The sequence below is a fragment of the Primulina tabacum genome, chromosome 1 (assembly GCF_025594145.1).
Source record: "Primulina tabacum isolate GXHZ01 chromosome 1, ASM2559414v2, whole genome shotgun sequence".
Classification (NCBI taxonomy): domain Eukaryota; kingdom Viridiplantae; phylum Streptophyta; class Magnoliopsida; order Lamiales; family Gesneriaceae; genus Primulina; species Primulina tabacum.
The window spans coordinates 749,443-772,733 of NC_134550.1; the positions used below are offsets into that span (position 1 = coordinate 749,443).

Here is a 23,291-nt window from a genome sequence, read left to right on the forward strand (position 1 = left end):
ATTTACTGTTTTTCATGAGAAACAAGTCCACCATCTGAATCTAATCTACTCTATCTCTGGATATTCAAGTCATAATAAACAATTTCAGCAAGAGTCACAGTTTGTTCCCTGCCTAACAAGCATATTTTTAAGTAAATAAAATAGGAGACGCAACTTTATACGATTTCAACCACAAAATAATTCCATTCGATTAACAACAATCTTAACTCCCACACTTTCAAACTGTTTCAATACAAAGCCTTGCTACAGAAACTTTGCAACTTCACCGAGCCCTCTAATATCAGCCTAAAAATATGTACACGATCCAACCAAAAGATAATGCAGAAAGACTGATTACTTGATTTGTAGTATCAAAACACTATCAAAAAGCTACCACTTTTATACATCAAGAAACCAATACAAAGAATTTGATACTATAATAATATAGAGTTGAGATTCAAAGGAGGACAGCTACTTAGTAGAGCTTGATTCTGGTCTCAATTCGACTCCGGCAAATTGGACATAGTTGAAGGTCTTGTCCACAACCGCGACATGTCTGTGAAAAACGAGGTAAAAAACCTATTTTGTTTGGAAATTTATAGAATTCATACCACTATGTCACAACAGATCGTGAAATGGAGTTGGTTACCTGATGACCACAACCGAAAGCCATGTCCTTTGGGTTGCTAAGGCAGACGGGACAAATCTATTGAACCCAGAAAAAAGCCACGGTTACTTTTTACTCGCATAATTCATTCAAGAATTTCCCTCACAGAGGGATGAGCTGATAAAGGACGGAAACACGTCCTCTACAACCCAATATTGATTCATATGCACAAAAAAATACCTGGTAGTCCAACGTCGAGCTAGGAGCAGATGGAGTTACATTTGCAGAAACATTGTGCTCGTAAAATGAACTGGCGCTGTGCTGAAAACTAGTTGTTTGTGAGGGTTTTGAGCTGCTGGCATATGTTGTACTATAGAGTGGAGGAGGAAGAGGGACCCTTCCAGGAGCATTTCCTTTTGATCCACTAAACCATCCAAAAAGTAAATGCATGCGATTAGGGCTACATATGCACCCAAGTAATACCAGCGCACCCCCAACCCTGACCAGATATACACACAGAAGAAAAGGTGAAGCAAGGATTACCTTAACAAATTGAGCTCCATTGTTGCTTTATATTGAGCAGGAATTTCCATTAATGCAGAAAGAGCAAATTCAGTCTCCTTTCGAGATTGGTGCACATTTTTGGACATTATCTCTGTAAAATTAACAAACTGAAGAACAAAGGAGTAAAGAGTCACCAAATTTAGCCAGGTAGGTATTGGTAGAAAAATTAATATATCTAAAGCAAACAACTGACCTGGAAATTATCAAATTCCCGAGCAGGAATGTTGTCATCAAATTCCTTCATTGTGTCCCAAGGGCCATCCCCAACCCCAACCAAAATAATAGATAACGGATATTTGCTGCAAATAATGTAGAAATCATTGCCAGAAAAATGAGGAAAAATGACCAGCATATCCCGAAAACATGTTTAAAAAATTCACCTTGCTTCAACAATTGCTTGAACAGTTCTATGCTCCTGTGGACTTAACTGACCGTGTCCAGTATCAACGCTTCTGGTAACCTGAGAATATGCATAATATTTCTGACACATGGTATAAACTAAAAAAATCATAAGAAAAGAAACATCAAAAATTGCAACAATATTTAAGCATAAGAAAACTCTATTAATAAACGGAAGAATTTTTTCCATTAAGTTATCAGAGAATCACGTTTAAATCCATCTTTCTTCCAACCATGTCAGACAACTAATGAACATAAGAACATGAGAAGCAAAACAGACTGTTAAATAGTTTAGAAGCCTTACATGGGACAGGATTTTATTTTAAATGGGCTAGGAGAAAAAGATTCACAAACATATATATTGACATTGATTGCCAGATAAAATTAAAAGAACAAGCAGGAGTGCAAGCATATATATGTAGTTAGAATGGCAGGCAGATTTGAAAAAGAGAATGGAACAACACCCAATGGTTCAGTCAATCAAAATATGATGATTTATGACAAAATTTAAGAACTTCCGACCTGCATTTCTAAATATGTTTTTAGATTTATCAGAGCACGTGAAGAGCAGTTCCAACTCGTCTAGAGTAAAAAAAAAAAAAAAAAACCTTGGCATTGTTTATAGCATAATATACCTGTCCGTCTGCAATAATCAGTAAAACATGGTACTGGCCTCCACTATGCTGAACAATAGACATGGCCATTTCGATAATAGGCGCAAACGATGTGGGACCTGAAACAAAGTGATAAAGATTCTAAGCTATCATTCAAATCTAGCTTGACAAAGAAGACTAGAAAGTTATTAACCTGCCAGTTTTAGACTAGGAACAATTTCTCGATAACGACTTAAAACCTCCTCAAATCCATTACAAAATCTCTCCTCGGGGTAGAAACTGAAAACATCTTGATCATGGGTTGATGCTGCGAGATTAACTAGGTGAAATGTATGTTTATAATTTGAGAAAGAAAATTATAAATTACAGAATAACGACTAGTTTCATGTAATACCATCTCCAAATCCAAAAGTAGGAATCAAGTTATCATCATCAAACGCGGCCATTGTCTTTCCAATGATAGATATTGCTTGTTCATAGGGATTAAGACCATTTCCAATGTAATGTAAGCTTCGGCCATGATAGGAATTCTTGCCTAAACATTAAATCAAGCTCAGCTGCTGCTCCACAATTTCTAGTCCTCAATTGAGGCATCTAACTAAACAGAAACTGAAAATCAGAAGACTCTACCCGTCCATTCATTGCTCTTAGTGAAATCAATCCCAACAATTAGATTGGAGGACTCCAGTCCGGCACGTGCAAGAGCTTCAGTCACCTGAAAAGGCCTCAATTTTCAAATCTTTTATGAACATTTAACATTCAAAGACACAGAAGAAGGGATCACATCACCACTCCATCGAAATTTGGAAGCAGACGAACATGGAGCTAAAAATGTGAATTTATATATGACAATGCTAACCAGGACATGCACAAATTACAGATCTAAGACATCAAAACAATTCCGGTCACGCCAATTCAGATTCTGGCATTCCTAGGTCACATATGGTTAACACTGACTAATCTATTTTGATTATGGATCATGTTCTGATTTTGCTATTTTAAACATTAATTTTAATTCAAGCATCTAGGCCTTTCATAACAGTCTATTCAAATGTTCTTTCTCAACTCCCCACTTGCAGACAAATCAGAACATGCTAAAGAACTCTGTCATTGCAGAAAATCAGAAACAAATGTATAATCTCCAAATTTTCTCCCTATAAAGATACCCCCACCAATTACAATAAAATAAAAGTCATTCAACCAAGCCTTCAAGAACTATTTTAGTGAAAAGTTCACAAAAAATCCAGCAAGTTACAACTATACCAATTGCCTGGAATTATCCAATTCCCTTCACAAGATTGAATAAATTAATCATTTAAAACACATGTTTTACATGCCCATTAATCGTAGCTCATTTTCGATGCTTCACATTGTCTAATATCAAGAAAGATCTATGATTCAATAGTTTTCTCCCAATATCCACACGCACATACCTCCTCCAATGATCTGTAATTGTCTGCGATTCTTGAATACCTTCTCTCAAATTTTTTCTGTGGCACGTGTGGTTGCGACGGAAGCCCATATTGTTGAGGAGGAGAATATGATTCCGGCGGACTACCATAATTTTGAGGTGACGCATGTGATTGTGACGAAGTACCATAATTTTGAGGAGGAACATGGTCCTGGCCTGAAGGTGGATAACCAGCTGGATAAGGATGCTGAACAGGATAATTCTGAGCATATGAAGAATATGACGATTGATTATGATCATGATGCCATCCAGACGACGAAATAGACCGACCAGTTGAAGATGGCCTCCCATTCCCTCCACCTCTAGAGCTAGATTTCTGATTTCCCATTAGATCAATTTATCTACAAAAGTACTTCAAAATTCTAATCACAGGCCCCAATCTTCACCACAGAAAATTGATTCAAGTAACCTCTCAGATTAATCAAGGGTCCAGGAAAGCCAGAAAGAATCAATTACTCCAAAATTTAATTAGCAAAGGGAATCAATAATATAACCCAGATCTACACAGATTGATCCCCCAATCACAAAGCAATTCAAAACTCTGGAATCTGGATATTGTAAATGCCTAGTTATCTCAAACCTAATTTCCTACTTATTTTCACATATACAAGAAAATTAAACAAGTGGCGAATTTATCAAAATAGGTAGCTTATTTGACAAATGAAGGAAAAATGCCTACGGAACGCTGCGCCGACTTCACGTCGACCCTTCCACGCCAAGCCTCTCCCGCGTGATCTTTTTTCAGACAAGCACGCATCAAAAATAGATTTTAATTGTATATCTGAAAATTCAACGACAATGCATAGTAAAGAGAAAGGAAACAAAACAAAACAAAACAAAACGTGTTTATCTGAAAATTCAACGACAATGAATAGTAAGGAGAAAGGAAACAAAACAAATCAAAACGTGAATCGATTGGTAACTCGAACCGTATAAAAGTCGATAATTCAAGTGAAACAAAACAAATTTGAAACTGCTTTTCCAGATATCAATTCCTCCAAATCTCCACATGCAGAAATTGAAAGGATAGATGATACCTCAGAGGCGGAAAATAGCAGCATTTCTCTTCTGCCTGGATGGATCAGTCATTGGAGCGCGAGAAAATTAAAAGAACAAATAATACAATTTGACCTTAGTCAACTTTAGTATATACTTGAACCGGATTATATTAACCAGTATCCTCCTATGTACAGACATGTTCCCTCGAATAATTAAGTTCAAGTTCTTATTTTTTGAAATTGTTGAAATATTTTATTTAAATATGATATTTTTTATTATTTTAAAATTAATATTTTTTATTATATCTAAAAACTTTAAAATAAAAATAAGATTGACTTTTAAAATATATTTAATGATAAAATTGTAAATTTAAAAAGATTATTTTAGAATAAAAAAAGGGTGAAATTAGTTATAGATATCTTTTTTTTTTTTTTTGTGTGCGTGCGTGGAAAGAAAATAATAGTTATTATTGTAATTTTATTACAAGATTCACTGTGTTAATTGAGCATTAGTTTTTAAATGGTCTAGATTTTTAATTAGATGTTAAAATATACTTGATTATTAAATACATTAATTATTTTTATATATAATTAAAACATAGTAAAATAGGAAATATTTTTATATGATTTGCTTATTCAATGATATTTGAATCATGTAGCCGGGATATTCTACGATATTCTCTCTTTCGCCAGCTCTGTACTTATATATTACACTAAAAATTATGATTTAATATATTTTTTAAAAAATATATGATATATTTATTTCACAATATAAATATATATTAGTTAAAATATATAATTGGATAAAATAGCACAAATCAGCCATATATTTTCCCTCCATAAATAAATATTTCTAGTATATATTGTCCACATTAAATTTGTAACTTCGAATATATATTATTTTATTATTAGGTCTAAATAATAAAATAAGATGGACTTAGCAGTCGTTGTTCTTTCGTGCATACATGATAAACTTCATGACTAAGACATTAACCTGTAAAACATGATAATAAAGTAAATTATAAGAGGAAAAATTTTTGCGACATACTCGTTCAATAAAATATTGATGATGAGATAATTTCTCATGGATCAAGGGTTTATTTACTCTACCAACTCAAACACCCGGTAAATGGTTTGTTATTAATTTTTAAACAGTGATGGTATGAAAAATATGTGATCAGGATTATCACTTGTAATTTACTAAGACCATAATAAAAAAAAAGTAATACGAAAGAAGACTTGCCAATGAATATTTAAATATGTCCAAATCGAGACTTGACGCGGACTTGTGCCTACATATCATAATCAATAAAACCACATGATCACATCTCAATGTATTAAAAAAATAAAATAATGAACCATATCTTAAAAAAAAAAAACAATTCAAAAATATATATAAATAAAGTCTATCTCAAATATATATATATATATATATATATATATATATATATTTCAAATTACTATAATCCATCGATCTGTTTGATAGATTTAATCACCTTTTGTTTTTATTTTATTTTTCAAAACAAAATTTAAAAAAACTTAGTAACTAATTACAAAACAAACTCGTATTTCCTAGCAATTCTGAGTTTCGAAAGTATGATTATACGTTTACAGCGCTTATATCTACGTACAAGGAGCAAGAGCTATTTGGATTCACGATACGGGACCTTTTGGATCGGATGTTTGCCGGTAGCCACTCTCTAAATCAGGAATAAAAAACCTGGTTTATCGGACAATTAGGTTGGATGCATGAAAGGGCTAAAGAGCATGGTTGTCGTGTTCAATCGGCAGCTTAAAAGCTAGAGTGACCAATTTGAGGGCTGAGCTTCCACACGCTGCCTTGAACTACATTGACATCTACTCGGTCAAATATGACTTAATCAGCAACGCTAAAATATATGGTCAGTACCTGAAACTCAGCAAATGATATAACCATGATTAACATTTTGGTCAATCTTATCATGCTGTTTTCTTGAACAGGATTCAGGGATCCCGATACATGAATGTTATACGCACGTATGGTGTCGGCAAAGCGATGATCGACGATACACAAAAGTTTGTAGGTTCATGCGGAACTGGGGAAACATACATTAGCTGGGATGGTGCGCACTTCTCGGAGGCTGCAAATCGTATACTGAATGGCTCGTATTCCGACCCTCCGATGCCCATTTCAAAAGCATATCTTAAGCGTTGAATGCAAGCCGTTACTGGATGGTTAGTGACAGGACTGGTTTCAACTTTCCATGGAAGTGTTTCCCAAGAATCGGCTGTTTATGCCTGTACTCTGTACTAATATTTTCTTGATGTAATACTTTTCTACTGGAATGGTGAATCCTAAACTTGAAGACCTCGACGCCACAACACCATTAAAAGTAGTTGTGCAATTGACGAGCGCAAGAATATTATAACTGGTTTGTTGATATTTTTACAAAAATCTGGAAATAGATTTTTATAAATCTTTGGATTATGTTCTGAACTGAAAAAGACATAAATTGTGAGGCCCAATAACAATAAGTAAGCCCAGCCCATTTCCCTTTTATTTAATAAAAACCCAAACCCATTTGATACAAGATCAGATCGCTCATTTCCAGAAAAGTTCTTCCCCAGCCTTGCCCATCGTTCTCTCCGTCTTTCTGCTTCAATCGTGCAGCGTCCCAGCGGCCAGAAATTTTGTGCAGTAGGTTATCACTTTTCATCCTCCATTCTATTAGCTTCTTTCTTGCCTTGTATCGGAAGGTTGCATGCTCGATCGGTCCTGTTTTCCAGCACGGTGCGTGAGCTTCGATTCAGTTTAGGTAAGCTTTTGGCTTCGAATTTTGGTTGTTCTTGGTGTATTAGTTTATAAAAGTGAAGAATTGAGATTTTCCCCTAATTTCCAGCTAGGTTTCCGGCGTGAACAGTATTTCTGGCGACTTGTTCCGGCGAGCCACCTTTGCGAAATTACAGTTGTGCATTCTAGCCTCGAGTATTGAGGTATTAAGCTTGAATTCCAGATTTTGAAGGGTTTTATAAGCTGTCCGAAATTCGATTTTTAACCGAGTCGATTTAATTTGTTTTAGTCGGTTAGAATGCATTATATTGAAGTGTATAGCGGATTTATATTGTAGGTTATATCGTTGGACGAGTTCATCCGATATTCCTTAAGATTTTCTGTGGTATTGTAAGATATAGTTGAGGTACGCTCAAACCTATATTATTATGACGCTTATATTGGCGTGTAAGAATATTCGGTGAATGTTGTTTGCTATTATGTGCTTTGAATGTTTAATCTGATGCATTCATGCATAAATTGTATTGGCATAACATATTGAGCCTTGACTCCTTTGACGGCTATTTATGTTGATTCTGTTGAGATATATTGAGTCATCATAGGGACGAGTGGATTAGGATTAGCCACATTCCCAGATGACAGCTAGGGACGAGCGACTTAGCCACTCGCATTCCCGATGCTACGTGCATGGACGAGCGGCGATTTGATGCTGCATTCCTGGCACGGGTGGCCACTGTTACTGTTGATGATGCTATTCGTTCGGACTCCATTTGGTATCCGTTATTCCATTGTTACCATTCATGCATCGCATAGCATTGCATTTACTTGATATTATTACATGTCCTTTATTTACGTCGTGATTTTACTGGTTTGTCGTACTGGGGTCCGACCCCTGTTTTCTTTTGATGTTGTGGTTGTTTTGATGACATAGCAGGTCATTCCAGGGGTTTTGACGCGTCTGGTGGAGCGTCAACGAGTGGTACCCAGTAGTCAGTCGGTTGGTGTCAGAGTTTCCAGATATTTATATATTATGTTGGTTTGATACATTTGCCAGGGAAATGCCCTCTGTAGCTGTATGGTTATGTTTTAATGTTTGGATTTTATTTGTGGTATGTTGTGTCTAGTCCTGGTCAGTGCGGCTGTAGGATGTTGGTGTGGTTGATTGTGAAACTGATGTTATTTTCGAGCGTATATTGTTATTGTTGTGTTTTGAAATTTTTGGGATGTCCTACTTACAGGGAGGTCATGCCGAAATTTCTGTAGGCCCTAATGAACATTTTAAACTCGTTTTCGCTGTTTACACCATTTAATCCTTATTGTGTGGTAATTAAATATTAACTAAGTGCACGGGCCCTGACAGTTTGGTATCAGAGCGTAACTGGGATACGCTCGAATTAGAGTCTAGGACACTCGAGTTTAGGCACAAATAAAATGATTGTGCATGTGTTTGAATATTTGCTCTTACTTGTTTCTATGTTTTGAATTAATTGTATCAACATGACTAGAGCGTATTAGTTTAAGTTTATACTCTTATGCTACGCCCATTATTTTGTTTCTGCATGTGGATTAAATCCTTGTGTCTTGTATATGGCACCGGGACGTAAAGGTAGAAAAGGAAAGGAAGTTGTTCAGGAATCTGAAGCTCCTAATGTGAGAGGACTTAACGAGACTGATTGGGGAAGACGAGGTCGTCGTCCTCGTGGTGAAGCACGAAATGTTAACGTTGAGCGTGAAGTGGATCAGTTGACCAGAGAAATGGGTGAAATGGAACTTGTGATATCCCGATTTCAGAACATGCGTCCTCCTCGATTCTTTGGGAATGAAGATGGTGAGAAAGCTATAGCATGGCTAAAAAGTATGAAGCGTTTGTTTAATATGTTGTAGTACACTCCTGAATTGCAGCTTAAGTTGGCCATTTGTCAATTAAAAGACCGAGCTCAGTTACGGTGGGAAACTACTGAGGAAGCTTTGAAAGAATCAGGTGAAAGAGTTACTTGGGATGTATTTTGCGCTCAGTTTGCTCGAGAGTATTCACCGCCTTCATATTATTCGGCCAAGGAAGCTGAATTCAATAGATTGACTCAGGGTAACATGACTGTAGTGGAGTACGCTTCTCAATTTTCAGCGCTTCTTGCCTATGTTCCTCATATTGCTAGCAGTGATTGGAACAAGCTATCTCATTTTATGCAAGGATTGAATCGAACCATTTGCACTTTAGTAGTCGCTGGAGCACCTGTTAATTATGCCGATGCTGTAGAGAAAGCCAAGAATGTGGAGGCAAGTCTACTTTTGGCAGAACCACAGTCGGTTCAACCAGGTATTCCTCAGAGTTTCGGGGGCAATGTGCCGATGTCAGTTGGTGCATCACTATACCGTCCTTTACTGTCGTATCAACCTTCGCAGTCTTATCAGCAACCAAAGCAGCAAAACTTTAAGGCCAAAGGGAAGCAATTCAAGAAACAGACTCGTAGTAGTTCTTCTAGTTCTGGCAGTCAGCGTGGAAGTTCAGTTGGGTCCCCAGGTGGAGTATTTTGTGATCGTTGTGGTGGTAAGCATTTCAGCACTCAGTGTACGGGAGTTCACGGATCTTGTAATATTTGTGGGCAAGTTGGACATTATGCTAGAGTATGTTCGAATGCAGTGAGACAACAATTTCAGCAACCTCAGTTTGGTCAGGATTTTAGAGGACAAGCAACTAGGCCTTTTGTTCGACTCAGCCTTTTCAGCAGTCTAGCTATCCTCAGCCTAGAGGTTCTGCACAGCAGCGTTTCCCAGGGCCACAGCAGGTTCGAGTTCATGCTTTAACCCAGGATCAAGTTCAAGACGCACCGAGCGGAGTTATCGCAGGTATCTGTCTTATTTTTGATCATCCTGCTCGTATACTGATAGGCACAGAAGCATCTCATTCATTTGTATCTGTTGTATTTGTTAATGAGCATGAGATTGCTGCTACTCCATTGATAGATACTGTGTCAGTCTCTACACCTGCTGGTGTATATTTGATGTCTCATGAGATAATTCTGAATTGTGTGATTAGATTCGATGATAATATTATGATAACTAATCTCATCAAGCTAGATATGTCTGACTTCGACTGTATTCTGGGAATGGATACTCTGTCTAATTATCGAGCTACCGTTGATTGTTTCCATGGAGTCGTCAGATTCAGACCGTATTATGGCAGTAAATGGAATTTTTACAGCAGTGATTCGCAATCACGTATTCCATTAGTGTCAGCAATGAAAATGTTTAGAATCTTGTCGATAGGAAATGAAGGATTCATGATCTATGCAGTTGATGCGACACAGGGAAAAAGATTTGAAGTTTCTGATATTCCTGTTGTCAAGGAATTCCCTGATGTGTTTCCCGATGAAATTCCTGGATTTCCACCCCAAAGGGAAATAGATTTTAGCATTGAGTTGGTGCTCGGGACAAATCCTATTTCTAGAGCACCATACCGGTTGGCTCCAGCGGAATTGAAAGAGCTCAAAGAGCAATTACAGGACTTGCTGGAAAAAGGTTATATTAGACCAAGTATGTCACCTTGGGGAGCTCCGGTATTGTTTGTAAAGAAGAAAGACGGAACGATGAGAATGTGCATTGATTACAGGCAGTTGAACAAAGCTACTGTGAAGAATAAGTATCCTCTGCCGCGTATCGATGACTTGTTTGATCAGTTGCAGGGTACATCAGTATATTCAAAGATCGATCTTCGTTCTAGCTACCATCAGCTTCGAGTTCGAGCATCGAGAACATTTAAGGTTGGTCCTCCAGACACTCAGAGCAGCGCAATTGTATGCAAAATTTTCTAAATGTGAATTCTGGCTGGACAGAGTTGTATTTCTGAGTCATGTTATATCAACTCAAGGAGTATCAGTGGATCCTAGTAAAGTGGAAGCTGTTATCAATTGGCCAACACCGACGAATATTTCCGATATTCGCAGTTTCTTGGGATTGACAGGATATTATAAGCGTTTTATTGAAAGATTTTCTATTATAGCAAGGCCTATGACCCAATTAACCCAAAAAGATCGACGTTTTGTGTGGACTGATGAATGTGAGTCAAGTTTTCAGACTTTGAAGGAAAAGTTGACAACAGCTCCAGTGCTAGCTTTGCCATCAGGCTCAGGTGGATATGTTGTTTGTTCAGATGCATCTCTAAATGGACTTGGATGTGTTCTAATGCAAAATGGGCGAGTGATTGCATATGCTTCTCGTCAGTTGAAGCCGCATGAGACCCGATATCCAGTTCATGACTTAGAGTTGGCTGCTATTGTGTTTGCATTGAAGTTATGGCGTCATTATCTGTACGGTGAGCAGTTTGTGATTTATTCGGATCACAAGAGTCTTAAATATCTTTTCTCACAGCCTGACTTGAACATGAGACAACGTCGATGGATGGAGTTACTTAAAGACTTTGATTGTGAGATTCAGTATCAACCAGGGCGAATGAATCTTGTTGCAGATGCTCTCAGCAGGAAAGTTCAGAATGCTATGCTGACATCTCTGACTATCTCTAAAGTTCACGAGCACTTGGGAACTTCAGGATGGACTTATCAGATCAGTGGAGACTACTTTATAATGTCATCTATTCAAGTCGAGCCACAGATTTTGTCCAGAATCAAAGCAGCACAGAAGACCGATCTGCATATTCATAGATTGAAAGAATTGTCTCGAACAGGTCAGACAGAAAAGTTTAGTGTTGCTTCAGATGGTAGTCTGCGCTTTAATGGTAGACTTGTGGTTCCTAATTTGATAGATCTGAAAGAAGCCATACTAAGGGAAGCACATTGTAGTCGACACAGTATTCACTTAGGAATTCGAAAGATGTATCATACCTTGAGAGCTCATTATTGGTGGGAAGGTATGAAGAAAGATATTTCTCATTTTGTGGCTAAATGTTTAACGTGTCAACAAGTTAAAGCCGAGAGAATGAGACCTGGTGGAATGTTACATAGTCTTGAAGTGCCGCAGTGGAACTGGGAGCACATTGCTATGGATTTTGTAACACATTTACCTCGTTCTAATCGTGGTTGTGATGCGATTTGAGTGATTGTTGATAGATTGTCTAAATCTGCTCATTTTATTCCGTATGATCGTACTTGTACTTATTTGAAAATGGCGAAACTGTACATTGATCATATAGTGAGATTGCATGGTGCGCCAGTAACCATAGTATCTGATCGTGATCCAAGATTTGCTTCGAAGTTTTGGGGAAAGTTTGCAATCAGCTTTGGGTTCAAAGTTGGCTATGAGCACTGCCTATCACCCGCAGACAGATGGTCAGTCAGAAATAACCATCCAAACTCTAGAGGATATGTTACGAGCAGTAGTGATGGATTTCAAAGGTGGTTGGCAAGAATCATTGTCTTTGGTTGAATTCTCTTACAATAATAGTTTTCAGGCAACAATCGGTATGGCACCATTTGAAGCTTTGTATGGAAGAAAATGTAGATCGCCGATATGTTGGGAAGATGTAGGAGAAAGACAAATGTCAAGACCAGAATTTATTCAAGAAATGAAAGATAAAGTTGAATTGATCAGGAAAAGGATGAAAGCAGTCCAAGATCGTCAAGCCAGTTATGCTAATAAAAGGCGTAGAGCTTTAGAGTTCCAAGTGGGCGATTATGTTTTCTTGAAAGTATCACCATTCCGGGGTACTATGAGATTTGGACATAAAGGGAAGTTAGCTCCGCGTTATATTGGTCCGTGTATGATTGTTGAGAGGATTGGCACATTGGCGTATCGTTTGGATTTGCCGCAGAGTTTGTCTTTGATACATAATGTGTTTCATGTATCTATGTTGCGGAAGTATGAGCCAGATCCGTCTCATATCTTGAATGTCGAGGATGTGGAGTTGGAAAGTTCCCTTAGCTATGTTGAACATCCAGTGCAAATTTTGGACCGTAAGGAAAGACAGCTCAGGAGCAAGACGATTCCATTGGTTTTGGTACAATGGAGTAGACATGGAAGAGAAGAATCTACATGGGAATTAGAGGCAAAGATGCGACAAGAATGGCCTCATTTGTTTGAGAATGTAATGAATTACGCGATGTATTCTGAATTTCCTATGTATTATCAGATGTAATGTTGTGGATATCAGTGTTGTGTTTGTTAGATTTCGAGGACGAAATATTTTATTAGTAGGAGAGAATGTGAGGCCCAATAACAATAAGTAAGCCCAGCCCATTTCCCTTTTATTTAATAAAAACCCAAACCCATTTGATACAAGATCAGATCGCTCATTTCCAGAAAAGTTCTTCCCCAGCCTTGCCCATCGTTCTCTCCGTCTTTCTGCTTCAATCGTGCAGCGTCCCAGCGGCCAGAAATTTTGTGCAGTAGGTTATCACTTTTCATCCTCCATTCTATTAGCTTCTTTCTTGCCTTGTATCGGAAGGTTGCATGCTCGATCGGTCCTGTTTTCCAGCACGGTGCGTGAGCTTCGATTCGGTTTAGGTAAGCTTTTGGCTTCGAATTTTGGTTGTTCTTGGGGTATTAGTTTATAAAAGTGAAGAATTGAGATTTTTCCCTAATTTCCAGCTAGGTTTCCGGCGTGAACAGTATTTTCGGCGACTTGTTCCGGCGAGCCACCTTTGCGAAATTACAGTTGTGCATTCTAGCCTCGAGTATTGAGGTATTAAGCTTGAATTCCAGATTTTGAAGGGTTTTATAAGCTGTCCGAAATTCGATTTTTAACCGAGCCGATTTAATTTGTTTTAGTCGGTTAGAATGCATTATATTGAAGTGTATAGCGGATTTATATTGTAGGTTATATCGTTGGACGAGTTCATCCGATATTCCTTAAGATTTTCTGTGTTATTGTAAGATATAGTTGAGGTACGCTCAAACCTATATTATTATGACGCTTATATTGGCATGTAAGAATATTCGGTGAATGTTGTTTGCTATTATGTGCTTTGAATGTTTAATCTGATGCATTCATGCATAAATTGTATTGGCATAACATATTGAGCCTTGACTCCTTTGACGGCTATTTATGTTGATTCTGTTGAGATATATTGAGTCATCAGAGGGACGAGTGGATTAGGATTAGCCACATTCCCAGATGACAGCTAGGGACGAGCGACTTAGCTACTCGCATTCCCGATGCTACGTGCATGGACGAGCGGCGATTTGATGCTGCATTCCTGACACGGGTGGCCACTGTTACTGTTGATGATGCTATTCGTTCGGACTCCATTTGGTATCCGTTATTCCATTGTTACCATTCATGCATCGCATAGCATTGCATTTACTTGATATTATTACATGTCCTTTATTTACGTCGTGATTTTACTGGTTTGTCGTACTGGGGTCCGACCCCTGTTTTCTTTTGATGTTGTGGTTGTTTTGATGACATAGCAGGTCATTCCAGGGGTTTTGACGCGTCTGGTGGAGCGTCAACGAGTGGTACCCAGTAGTCAGTCGGTTGGTGTCAGAGTTTCCAGATATTTATATATTATGCTGGTTTGATACATTTGCCAGGGAGATGCCCTGTGTAGCTGTATGGTTATGTTTTAATGTTTGGATTTTATTTGTGGTATGTTGTGTCTAGTCCTGGCCAGTGCGGCTGTAGGATGTTGGTGTGGTTGATTGTGAAACTGATGTTATTTTCGAGCGTATATTGTTATTGTTGTGTTTTGAAATTTTTGGGATGTCCTACTTACAGGGAGGTCATGCCGAAATTTCTGTAGGCCCTAATGAACATTTTAAACTCGTTTTCGCTGTTTACACCATTTAATCCTTGTTGTGTGGTAATTAAATATTAACTAAGTGCACGGGCCCTGACATAAATCTTCCACGAGTATGATTGGAAAAGTAGAACTTCTTCCACGAGTATGATTGGAAAAGTAGAACTTATGTATATATAAAAGGCTAACTGCATTATTCAATCAGTTGTGAAAGCAAAAATTTGATGCATCGGAATATAATTTTAACGTGCACGAATTGATTTTTTTTTTCCTTTTTAGAAAATAAAGTAGTGGATTGACTCGGTTGAAAATTTTAACCTTGCATGTCTCTTTCTACACCACCTTTAATGAAAATTAGTCAGCAGAGAATATTATTATTTGCATCAAAGAAAGAACAGCTTATTTTGTCAATGAAGGTTCACATGAAACTTGGCAAGGTCTTGAAGAAAAAAACGTCATTAATGTGCCTTTTTGTTTCTTTACCTGATTTTAATTTATGCCTTCAATTTCAGTGAAAAAGAAGTCCGTTAAAAAAAGGCAATCAAAACCCAAGGGCTTTGTCAAGGCGCTGTTCAAACTTGATATAGGGTAAAATGATATTGCTGCATGCATAAGAAAGTTGAGTTTAGAACAACAGAAAGCCGCCATACCCATGATAATCAGCTATTACTCAACACAACTAAGAGTAAGCTGCACTAATATCTGTTGCTCCTGTATTTTACTCCTATGGTCCCGAAACTTAAGTGATCAGGATAAAAAATTAAGTCAGTCAATTCCAATTTACAGAATAGGCCTGCTTGTTTTCTTTGTTTCTACATTCCCGTAGAATCTGTATGCGAAAGGGGCAAGGACATATTGGATACACAACACGGGACAGCCCGTAGTCACAGTTAAAAGTCCAAGATCCGATGCTGGGTTACCTTGATGAGTATGGGTGTGTCAAGAACCAAAATGTAATAGCTATACAATTCAACAACGAGCTTAAAGATGAGGTTCTCAAACTAAAAATAGAGCTTTATGAAGCTTCAATAGTATAAGTTGATATGTACACTGCAATGAATTAATCACAACTGCAAAGAATCAAGGTATGATCATATCCAACCAAATTTTGGGGGAAAAATGTGAACTTCACCTTTTTTTAAGGAAAGTGCATCTTCCTTATTTGCAGGATTTGGGGACCCTTTTCAAATATGCTGCAGATATCATGGAATTGGATACGATATCTGGTGTGGTAGTGAAGTGTCTGCTGGCCCTTGCGCAGATCCTTCTGTAGTAATCAGCTGGGATGGTGTGCACTATTCTGAAGCTGCAAATCGTATAATAGATGGATCCTTGTCTGATCCCCCAATGGCAATCATGAAAACTTGCCATAAGCAAGTGTGAGTCCATTGAAACATCATAGGATTTAATATGCAGGAACACCAGCAGAATCTACCAATGAAAAACTCACTTGTAAATACAATTAACTGTCATTTTCAGATTCACCTCTGAATTAGTAATTTTTTCACCTGTACACTGCCGTTTTGATCGATAAATACCACAACTAGTATCAAATGACAAAATCAAGTTATTGCAAAAAAAGAAAAAGTTGCTTCAAAGGGCGTGGATACAAACCATACGTAATCTTAGTCTAGTGGTTACAAAACTTAAATGCTACAAGAACATTGCTACAAGAACATGTATCATAATTTTTTACAACCTATAAATAGTATAGTTATTGACGATATCCTTCTGGAAGAGGGACAACCCGGTGGAAGGGTACCAATCGTTGAGGTAAAGATCCATCCTCTTCATCGTCGTCGAATTCCAAAACATAGCTGTCAAGGTAAACCACAAAGAAATTTTAGAACTTAAAATATCACCTGATAAATCAAACATCTATGTCAACACAAGCATATAAGTCACGACAAACGATTCACGAGGAATAATAGACGATGATAATGCAAAGTGGCAAACTGAAGAAAAGATACTTACTCATCAGTCTTCCTCTACATAATCGCAAATCGAACATCACATTGCATGCAGAAAAAAACATAATTGCAAGTCAGCTTGAATCATTTTATCTTTAGAAACAACATAGAAAGCAGATATATACCTTCCGAGCTTGGACAACAGTTGCTTTATATAGAGTTGTGGTTTCTGGATATACGGCCAAAACATGTTTCCCGGGAGGAAAGTCATGGGCACTAGAGAGATCAGTTCCCTTTGGAAATGGTATAATATGCGACATAGGCAGCTTGTATTTTCTGACACCATCAAGGAAAAAACAATAGATGAAGTTAAGACACAATGTTGACTTCAAAGTTCAACAATATAAGTATTTTGATGATCAATAAGAACCAACAACAGGCAAGCATCACATTTAAATGAGTGCAAACATCAATAAATAGGATTAATTGTCATAGAAATCAAAGAACCTTACAAAACCTAGAGAGTAAAATATAATGGTATAAAATCCTTTATCGCGACACTACAGCTAACAAGATTAATGAAAGAATCCCTCGATTAAATCCATGAGATTGAGACTATCACCAATCCACAATGATACTTCATTTTGTGGCTTTATGTACCGGATTGTGGACGGAATTAAAATGCATTTTGAATATCATTATCATGTCAAAATTTGTGTTGCCTTAATTGAGTTGTAAGGTTTTCCAAACTTTTATGAATTAAAGAAATACAAAACGATAAATAAGAAAAATAAAACAAAATCAGAAACAGAAACAAAACATCGTTTTCTAGCAAAAATGTCTTAAATTTAATGAAATTGCAAAGTATCTCAGTGAACTGATGCTGAAGCAGGGCCAACAGAACCAAAAAATCATTGGTAACAAAGACAATACAGAAGTAACATTAGAAGAAAGAGCCAACCTCTGCCCACCGCTCTCCTCATCGTCACCTGGTTCTTCATCCAACACTTCAATTCTGTGTTCGCACAATTATTACACAGAGATCTTGATTAAGACCCATTTACATCAGTATTTTTCTGAAAATAAAACTAAAAATAAAAACAAATCTAATCTTAAGGTCATATGTTTTGTATGAAGTTTTTCATCTATGTTTGTTACGAAAATAGCAAAAATGCACTTTCGCCTTCTAAATAAAACAACACTCACTCTCTTGTTTCCTTGTCAAAATGGATAACTTTAACCACAAACCATTCATCCTTTCCTGCATCCTCTTGAGGGACCCTTGCTGCCACCTGAATTGTTTGGAGATTTCTAATTATAATCCACTACTAAATTATCACAACGGTAGGTATCTCAAACGAAATAAACCAAAGTTGGATTCTTTAAAAGCGAAGATCAACAGGATAATCAGTAGCAAGGGGGTGAAGACTTCCAGCTTAATGCTAACCTGTTCACCCTTCAAATTTGCAAGGTTCTCCAGGAGATTTCGCATTGAAGGAGAAAGTCTGGAGACATCTGAATCGGCCTTCATCCTCTTCTTTTTCGGCTCATTACCGTCTCCTGTTTGCCAAATGCCTAAGTTATATTGCCAATCCGAAGAAAAAGCAGATACAAATAGGCAAAAAAAAAATCTCAATAATGAAATATGAGCGGGTAGTTAAAAGTAAATATCATGTAATAATAACTCAACTACATTTTTAGCACTGTACCAATTTAAAACCTACATAAACTGGACTACATAATGGATATGCATCCGCATCCGCATATCATCTTTTCTTTCAATGGGTGACACTCCTTTGGAAAAGGACTAAACCTTTTAAACTCTCGTCTTTTTATGCACATTTTTATACAAAACAAGAAAGGAGGCAAAATTTAAACTCATTGAGATATTCATAGAAATAGCATGAAAATAGTTGTAATATTTTGAGGATCACTAAATCAAACATATCTAGTGTGAAGACAACCAACTGATTAAAATTCCAAAAACTAAGATCACTTAACAGCTTGGTAGTGAGCCATCAAATTTGTCATCAGCATACAGCCAGAAGTAGTCCTTTTTATTGAATGCCTTCTAAAACCAAGTACAAACCTATCTTTCTGCGATGTTGCCCTGAAGTCCCAGAAGGTATTAGAGCGTCCAGTTGTCCTAACAATTGGGTGGAAATTCTGTTTACAAATGAATAAACATAAATGAGAAGTAAAAAAAAATGTGTATGCAAAATCAAACTTTTACATTCAACGCCTCAATTGGTGCAAACTATGAAATCCAAACAAAATAGCAACACTACTGTAAGCAGCGATAATGTAATGAGAATTTGGAAAATGAAAATAAAAGTCCAAAAAAGAATAAATATCCTAATTGAATGAAATTCAGGCATACGTCACTTCATTCTGTGACAACTCTTTGGCTTGTGTATATAACATTTTGAGCCTTGATAGAGAATTGTCACCTGAGCTTTTCAACCACTTCAGGCGCTGCATGGATAAAGAAATACCATATTATTTCGTATGCACTAGTCTATGAGAAGGTTACATATAGAATTAAACAAAAGCATGCTCATACTCCAATCATAATTCCCTAGCTCGAAAAAATATATAAAGGCTCCATGGCAGAGCCAATAATTCATATTAATCGAGGAAAATTAGAAGTCCAAATGTTTTTCCAAATAGAGGGAGCTAATTACATTTTCACTCAATATTTACGTTAAAATTAATAAATAAATTCCAGCCGCACCGGGCTTTGTGATTGGGATCAATCCAAGCTTATTTAAAACAATCCAAATGCAGCAACCAACACATACCATACTAAATAGTGTTCGATATATAAATTACAAAGCCAACTAGTAAGTCAATTTGATATTTCCTCAACTAGATTTTATGTATACCCATAAAAGCTCATCAACTCATCCTAACCGTGAAGTATACACAACAGATATTTCCAAATTTCATTCTTCAATTCAGAAGCCATCAAGCTAACATTGCAGGCAATCTTCGAAATTTTCCTAGATTACGATAACGGTGAACAGATAGTTTATAGTTGTAACAATCAAGATTAAGTGGAATAACTTGAATGGCCCCGAATTAGGGGAAAAAAAATATTTACACAACCCACTCACTGGATTGGAGTTTCTTGTGCATCTTGTTGATCTCCATGAGGATCTCCTCTTGCCTTTTCCTTAAGCGATCAAGTTCCACCGAGTTCTCCAAGATTCCGGCAATATCGGGAGTGGACATCCCCCAGAACTCCTCGAAGACCCGTGCTGACCGCCGTAACTACCTTTGGGTAAGAAAGACGATGATTCAACTAACAAAGTTAGATCCTTGAATCTTGACACGGTCCAGAAATCGAACACTTGTGATATGGTTTTTAAGGAAATTATGATCTGATCTCTGATGGAAAGATAATAGCTTTTCAGGTATTTGTTCTTAAATTGGGTGGTTAGCTCCGGTGGATTTTGAATCCGCCTACGGTTTTCTTGGAATCGTGAAGATCAAAACCGCAGTTTTTATATTTGTGGTTTATGGATCCATTCTATTACTGAGTAAACAAAATAGACCCGGATTAGGCTGCTTAATCTTGAATTTAACCTGTGTCATTCTAATTTATATATTTATCATAATATATTACAATTTTATATTGCATAAATTATTTTAATATATTAATTCTTTCTTGTTATTTCCTACATGGTTACATATATATGTATATTATAAATGTGAAATGAACTGATATTTAAAATAATGATTATATTTTAAAAAATATTTTTAAAAATTTGATCATACATATTCTCGATTTTTTCAATCTTTTTTTTCTCCAATAAATTTCTTATAAAAATTTATTAAAATAAAAAAATAAATAAAATTTAAACTAACATTGTGAAAATTATATTTTGAAAAATAATAAAATGACATATATAATTTTTCTTTCAAAAATATATTCTATTTTATTAAAATTGAGAGTATGATAATAACCACCTAAGAAAGACACCAATTTTTTCTTCCAACTTTATCCTTGTATGATACTAATATTACATTTTTGTTTTTTTTTAAAAAAAATTTCAATACACATTTTTATTTTTATTTAAAAAATTCAAATATCAATTTAGTCAATGACATAATTTGTCAAATTTCAATTTAGTTCATCGACGATGATAAAAAAATCTGGTGTCAGAATAACTAGTCTATATAATTTGTGCCTATCATATATAAATTTACAAGGAAAATACTAGATTCCGATTAAAAAAACAAAAACAAAATATAAGTTCACCAATAAAATCAAGATCTTAAATGCGTTTTTTTAAAAATAAACAAAAAATAGATTATTTGTGGAAGCAGCAAAGTTTTTATTCACTTTGACGCTCAAATTGAATTCAAAATCTTCCGATTTCCCTCAATCCCAATCCGTTCGCTCTTCTTAAATTCTCTCAAGACATCCATGGATCCCACAGATTGGGAGAATCCAGATGACTGGGAGCTGATTAATGATGATGCTTTTGTGCACAAGCGAAAGAAACAACGGCGCCAGGACTCCCTCGCCACCTCGTCCGACGCCAATCACCCGAGGAAAAACCTCCGCGAGCGGAAGAGAAAACTTCTCCTTAAACTTAGGGAGAAGTATCTAAGAGAGATTGGTCAGTGGGGACGTTTGTCGACCACCTTAAAGGAAATGGAAGCCAACTCCCAAACACAGTTTCAGGCGCGTGAAGGGATATATAATGCGGTCTCTTTTATCCAGCCCTCGAGCTCAGAAGAGCGTTCCTTGACAAATCCCACTCACCGGAGACTCGTCAACGATCTCCTATTTCAGGTTCCAGCTTCTTCCTTTAAAATTCTATGCGTCCGCCACTTTATTGTTTTGAAGTGTTCAGGCATGCATTTTGTAAAAATAAATACTAGGGATTCTTCCTTTTTGGAACTTGGAAGCGAGAAAAAAGGAGAAATTTGGAATTTTATGTTTTTTGTGACATTTATATTGAATCGAATAGGTCAAAGCACAGGAGGCTATAATTCACGGTGTCTCACATTTATGTGATGTGGCTGAGGCATTGTGCAGTGCGCAAGAGGAAAGGCTGAAGCAACAATTCATCGACCTGCTGATTTGGGAATCTTCACCATGTGAACTAGTTGCAGGATTAACTGACTAGCAGACCTCTGTAGGAACATTGTGGGTACATAGTGGTGGTGTTGTTATTGGTGTATCTTGTGCCTATTCAACTGTAGTCTAGCACAAATTATATGTTTGTTGTAGAGCTCTGTGGGAATAAATGACTTAGGTTCTTGAAAAACGAAGCGCAATATCATATTAGCTCCATTTTGTTGTATGATGTGAAGTGATTATGCGCGCATTTTCGGGCTGAGGAGTTTTGCAGCGTCATGAATGGATGGCATTTCGATTTACTAATTTGAAGTGATCATGGGTACAAATTTTCTTCAGTGGTTATATTTGGCTGGGACGGTGAGAAGTGTCTAAATGGTCCGGCTCGATTTGAACTCTTGTTAAACAAGGTTTAGGGTGTATCAAGTTATCTGATGATCTATTTTTGTCTGTTTGCCTTGGATTTTGATAATGGATGATTTTATTGGCTTTGCACTCGTTCCCGATCCAATGTTTTATGGATGGAATGGTCGAAAGGCAAAACTCAGGTGCTAAATTACCTTGGCTATGAATTGTTAGGTCTGGTTGATGTTTGGTAGGCTCATGGAAGAAGATAAATATTGCTTGCAGTTTCTTTCATTTTTTATGATTTTCATCCCAGTTGGTGGGTGTTCAGCTTTTCAATGTTGTATGGTGCACAAACAGAAAGAACGAGTTTTCATTTATTGAATCATGCTTCTTGATTTTAACATTTGATTTCATTTATGGATAGTTTTTTTGTATTTCAGTGGCTGGCAAATATTATAGAAAACAATGATGCCTTTTTCACTGTCTTTTGTGTTTTTGCTTAGTGATTGTCGCTGAGTAATAGTGCGCGTTTCTTGGTGGTTGGAAAGAAAAATTATTGTTATATGAATGAAACCACGTGGAATATATGGTTCAAATAAGTTTCAGCAAAACTTTTGAAGGCACCAATTTCACAGAAGCCCAGAAATTGCAAGGCTGGATAAGATCGTGCGCCCGTAGTACACATCACTGGGATTCCCTAATAACCCGATACGAGCATAAGTTTTGTGCTCAATCGCTTCATTTCTATCGGTTGTCATTTAGATCCTCTACTGTATAACTTTTTACATGAGATGATCATATGATTGTCTCGTTTAATCTGATAACTTTTTAAATTTTTCTCATATAGT

General features: G+C 36.7%; 4 protein-coding genes, 1 long non-coding RNA gene and 1 pseudogene across 10 annotated transcripts; 4 read left to right on the forward strand and 2 right to left on the reverse strand.

Moving 5' to 3' along the window:
• Positions 1-190: 190 nt before the first annotated feature.
• Positions 191-4,738, reverse strand: LOC142541565 (E3 ubiquitin-protein ligase RGLG5-like). Of its 4 annotated transcripts, none has more exons than XM_075648210.1 (12): positions 4,672-4,738; positions 3,597-3,975; positions 2,794-2,878; positions 2,558-2,698; positions 2,357-2,470; positions 2,185-2,282; positions 1,531-1,610; positions 1,344-1,449; positions 1,130-1,257; positions 827-1,010; positions 629-685; positions 191-535 (listed from the first exon to the last, which is right to left on the reverse strand). In XM_075648210.1, exons 2-12 carry the CDS (start codon positions 3,960-3,962, stop codon positions 455-457), a joined length of 1,440 nt encoding a protein of 479 aa, XP_075504325.1. In that variant the 5' UTR covers positions 3,963-3,975; positions 4,672-4,738; the 3' UTR covers positions 191-454. The 4 variants fall into 4 exon arrangements, with proteins under 4 accessions (XP_075504325.1, XP_075504367.1, XP_075504262.1 ...); XM_075648252.1 differs by lacking the exon at positions 4,672-4,738 and adding an exon at positions 4,564-4,665; XM_075648147.1 differs by lacking the exon at positions 4,672-4,738 and adding an exon at positions 4,314-4,433.
• Positions 4,739-8,989: 4,251 nt separating this feature from the next.
• LOC142521157 (uncharacterized) lies at positions 8,990-12,657 on the forward strand. The gene is made up of 7 exons (XM_075624385.1): positions 8,990-9,175; positions 9,287-10,027; positions 10,120-10,249; positions 10,292-10,959; positions 11,080-11,196; positions 11,477-12,266; positions 12,611-12,657. The coding sequence occupies exons 1-7, from the start codon at positions 8,990-8,992 to the stop codon at positions 12,655-12,657; spliced, it is 2,679 nt and encodes an 892-aa protein (XP_075480500.1).
• A 56-nt stretch (positions 12,658-12,713) lies between these two features.
• Positions 12,714-15,208, forward strand: LOC142515207 (uncharacterized). 3 transcript variants are annotated; one of them, XR_012811079.1, is made up of 4 exons: positions 12,714-13,577; positions 13,655-13,858; positions 13,943-14,606; positions 14,765-15,208. It is a non-coding gene; the product is annotated as an uncharacterized LOC142515207 (long non-coding RNA). The 3 variants fall into 3 exon arrangements; XR_012811073.1 differs by having other exon boundaries at positions 14,768-15,208; XR_012811067.1 differs by lacking the exon at positions 14,765-15,208 and having other exon boundaries at positions 14,171-14,752.
• Positions 15,209-15,516: 308 nt separating this feature from the next.
• On the forward strand, positions 15,517-16,478 carry LOC142541899 (GDSL esterase/lipase At5g14450-like; annotated as a pseudogene).
• A 136-nt stretch (positions 16,479-16,614) lies between these two features.
• LOC142541833 (SAGA-associated factor 29 homolog A-like) lies at positions 16,615-20,543 on the reverse strand. Its single transcript, XM_075648312.1, is given in 10 exon segments — positions 16,615-16,910; positions 17,068-17,081; positions 17,189-17,339; positions 17,965-18,018; positions 18,210-18,295; positions 18,451-18,563; positions 19,093-19,169; positions 19,384-19,457; positions 19,459-19,478; positions 20,120-20,543. Coding segments are annotated over 10 exon segments (810 nt in total). The 5' UTR covers positions 20,238-20,543; the 3' UTR covers positions 16,615-16,807.
• Positions 20,544-21,337: 794 nt separating this feature from the next.
• On the forward strand, positions 21,338-22,844 carry LOC142515229 (uncharacterized). Its single transcript, XM_075619788.1, has 2 exons — positions 21,338-21,807; positions 21,986-22,844. The coding sequence occupies exons 1-2, from the start codon at positions 21,436-21,438 to the stop codon at positions 22,142-22,144; spliced, it is 531 nt and encodes a 176-aa protein (XP_075475903.1). The 5' UTR covers positions 21,338-21,435; the 3' UTR covers positions 22,145-22,844.
• The last annotated feature ends 447 nt before the right edge of the window (positions 22,845-23,291 follow it).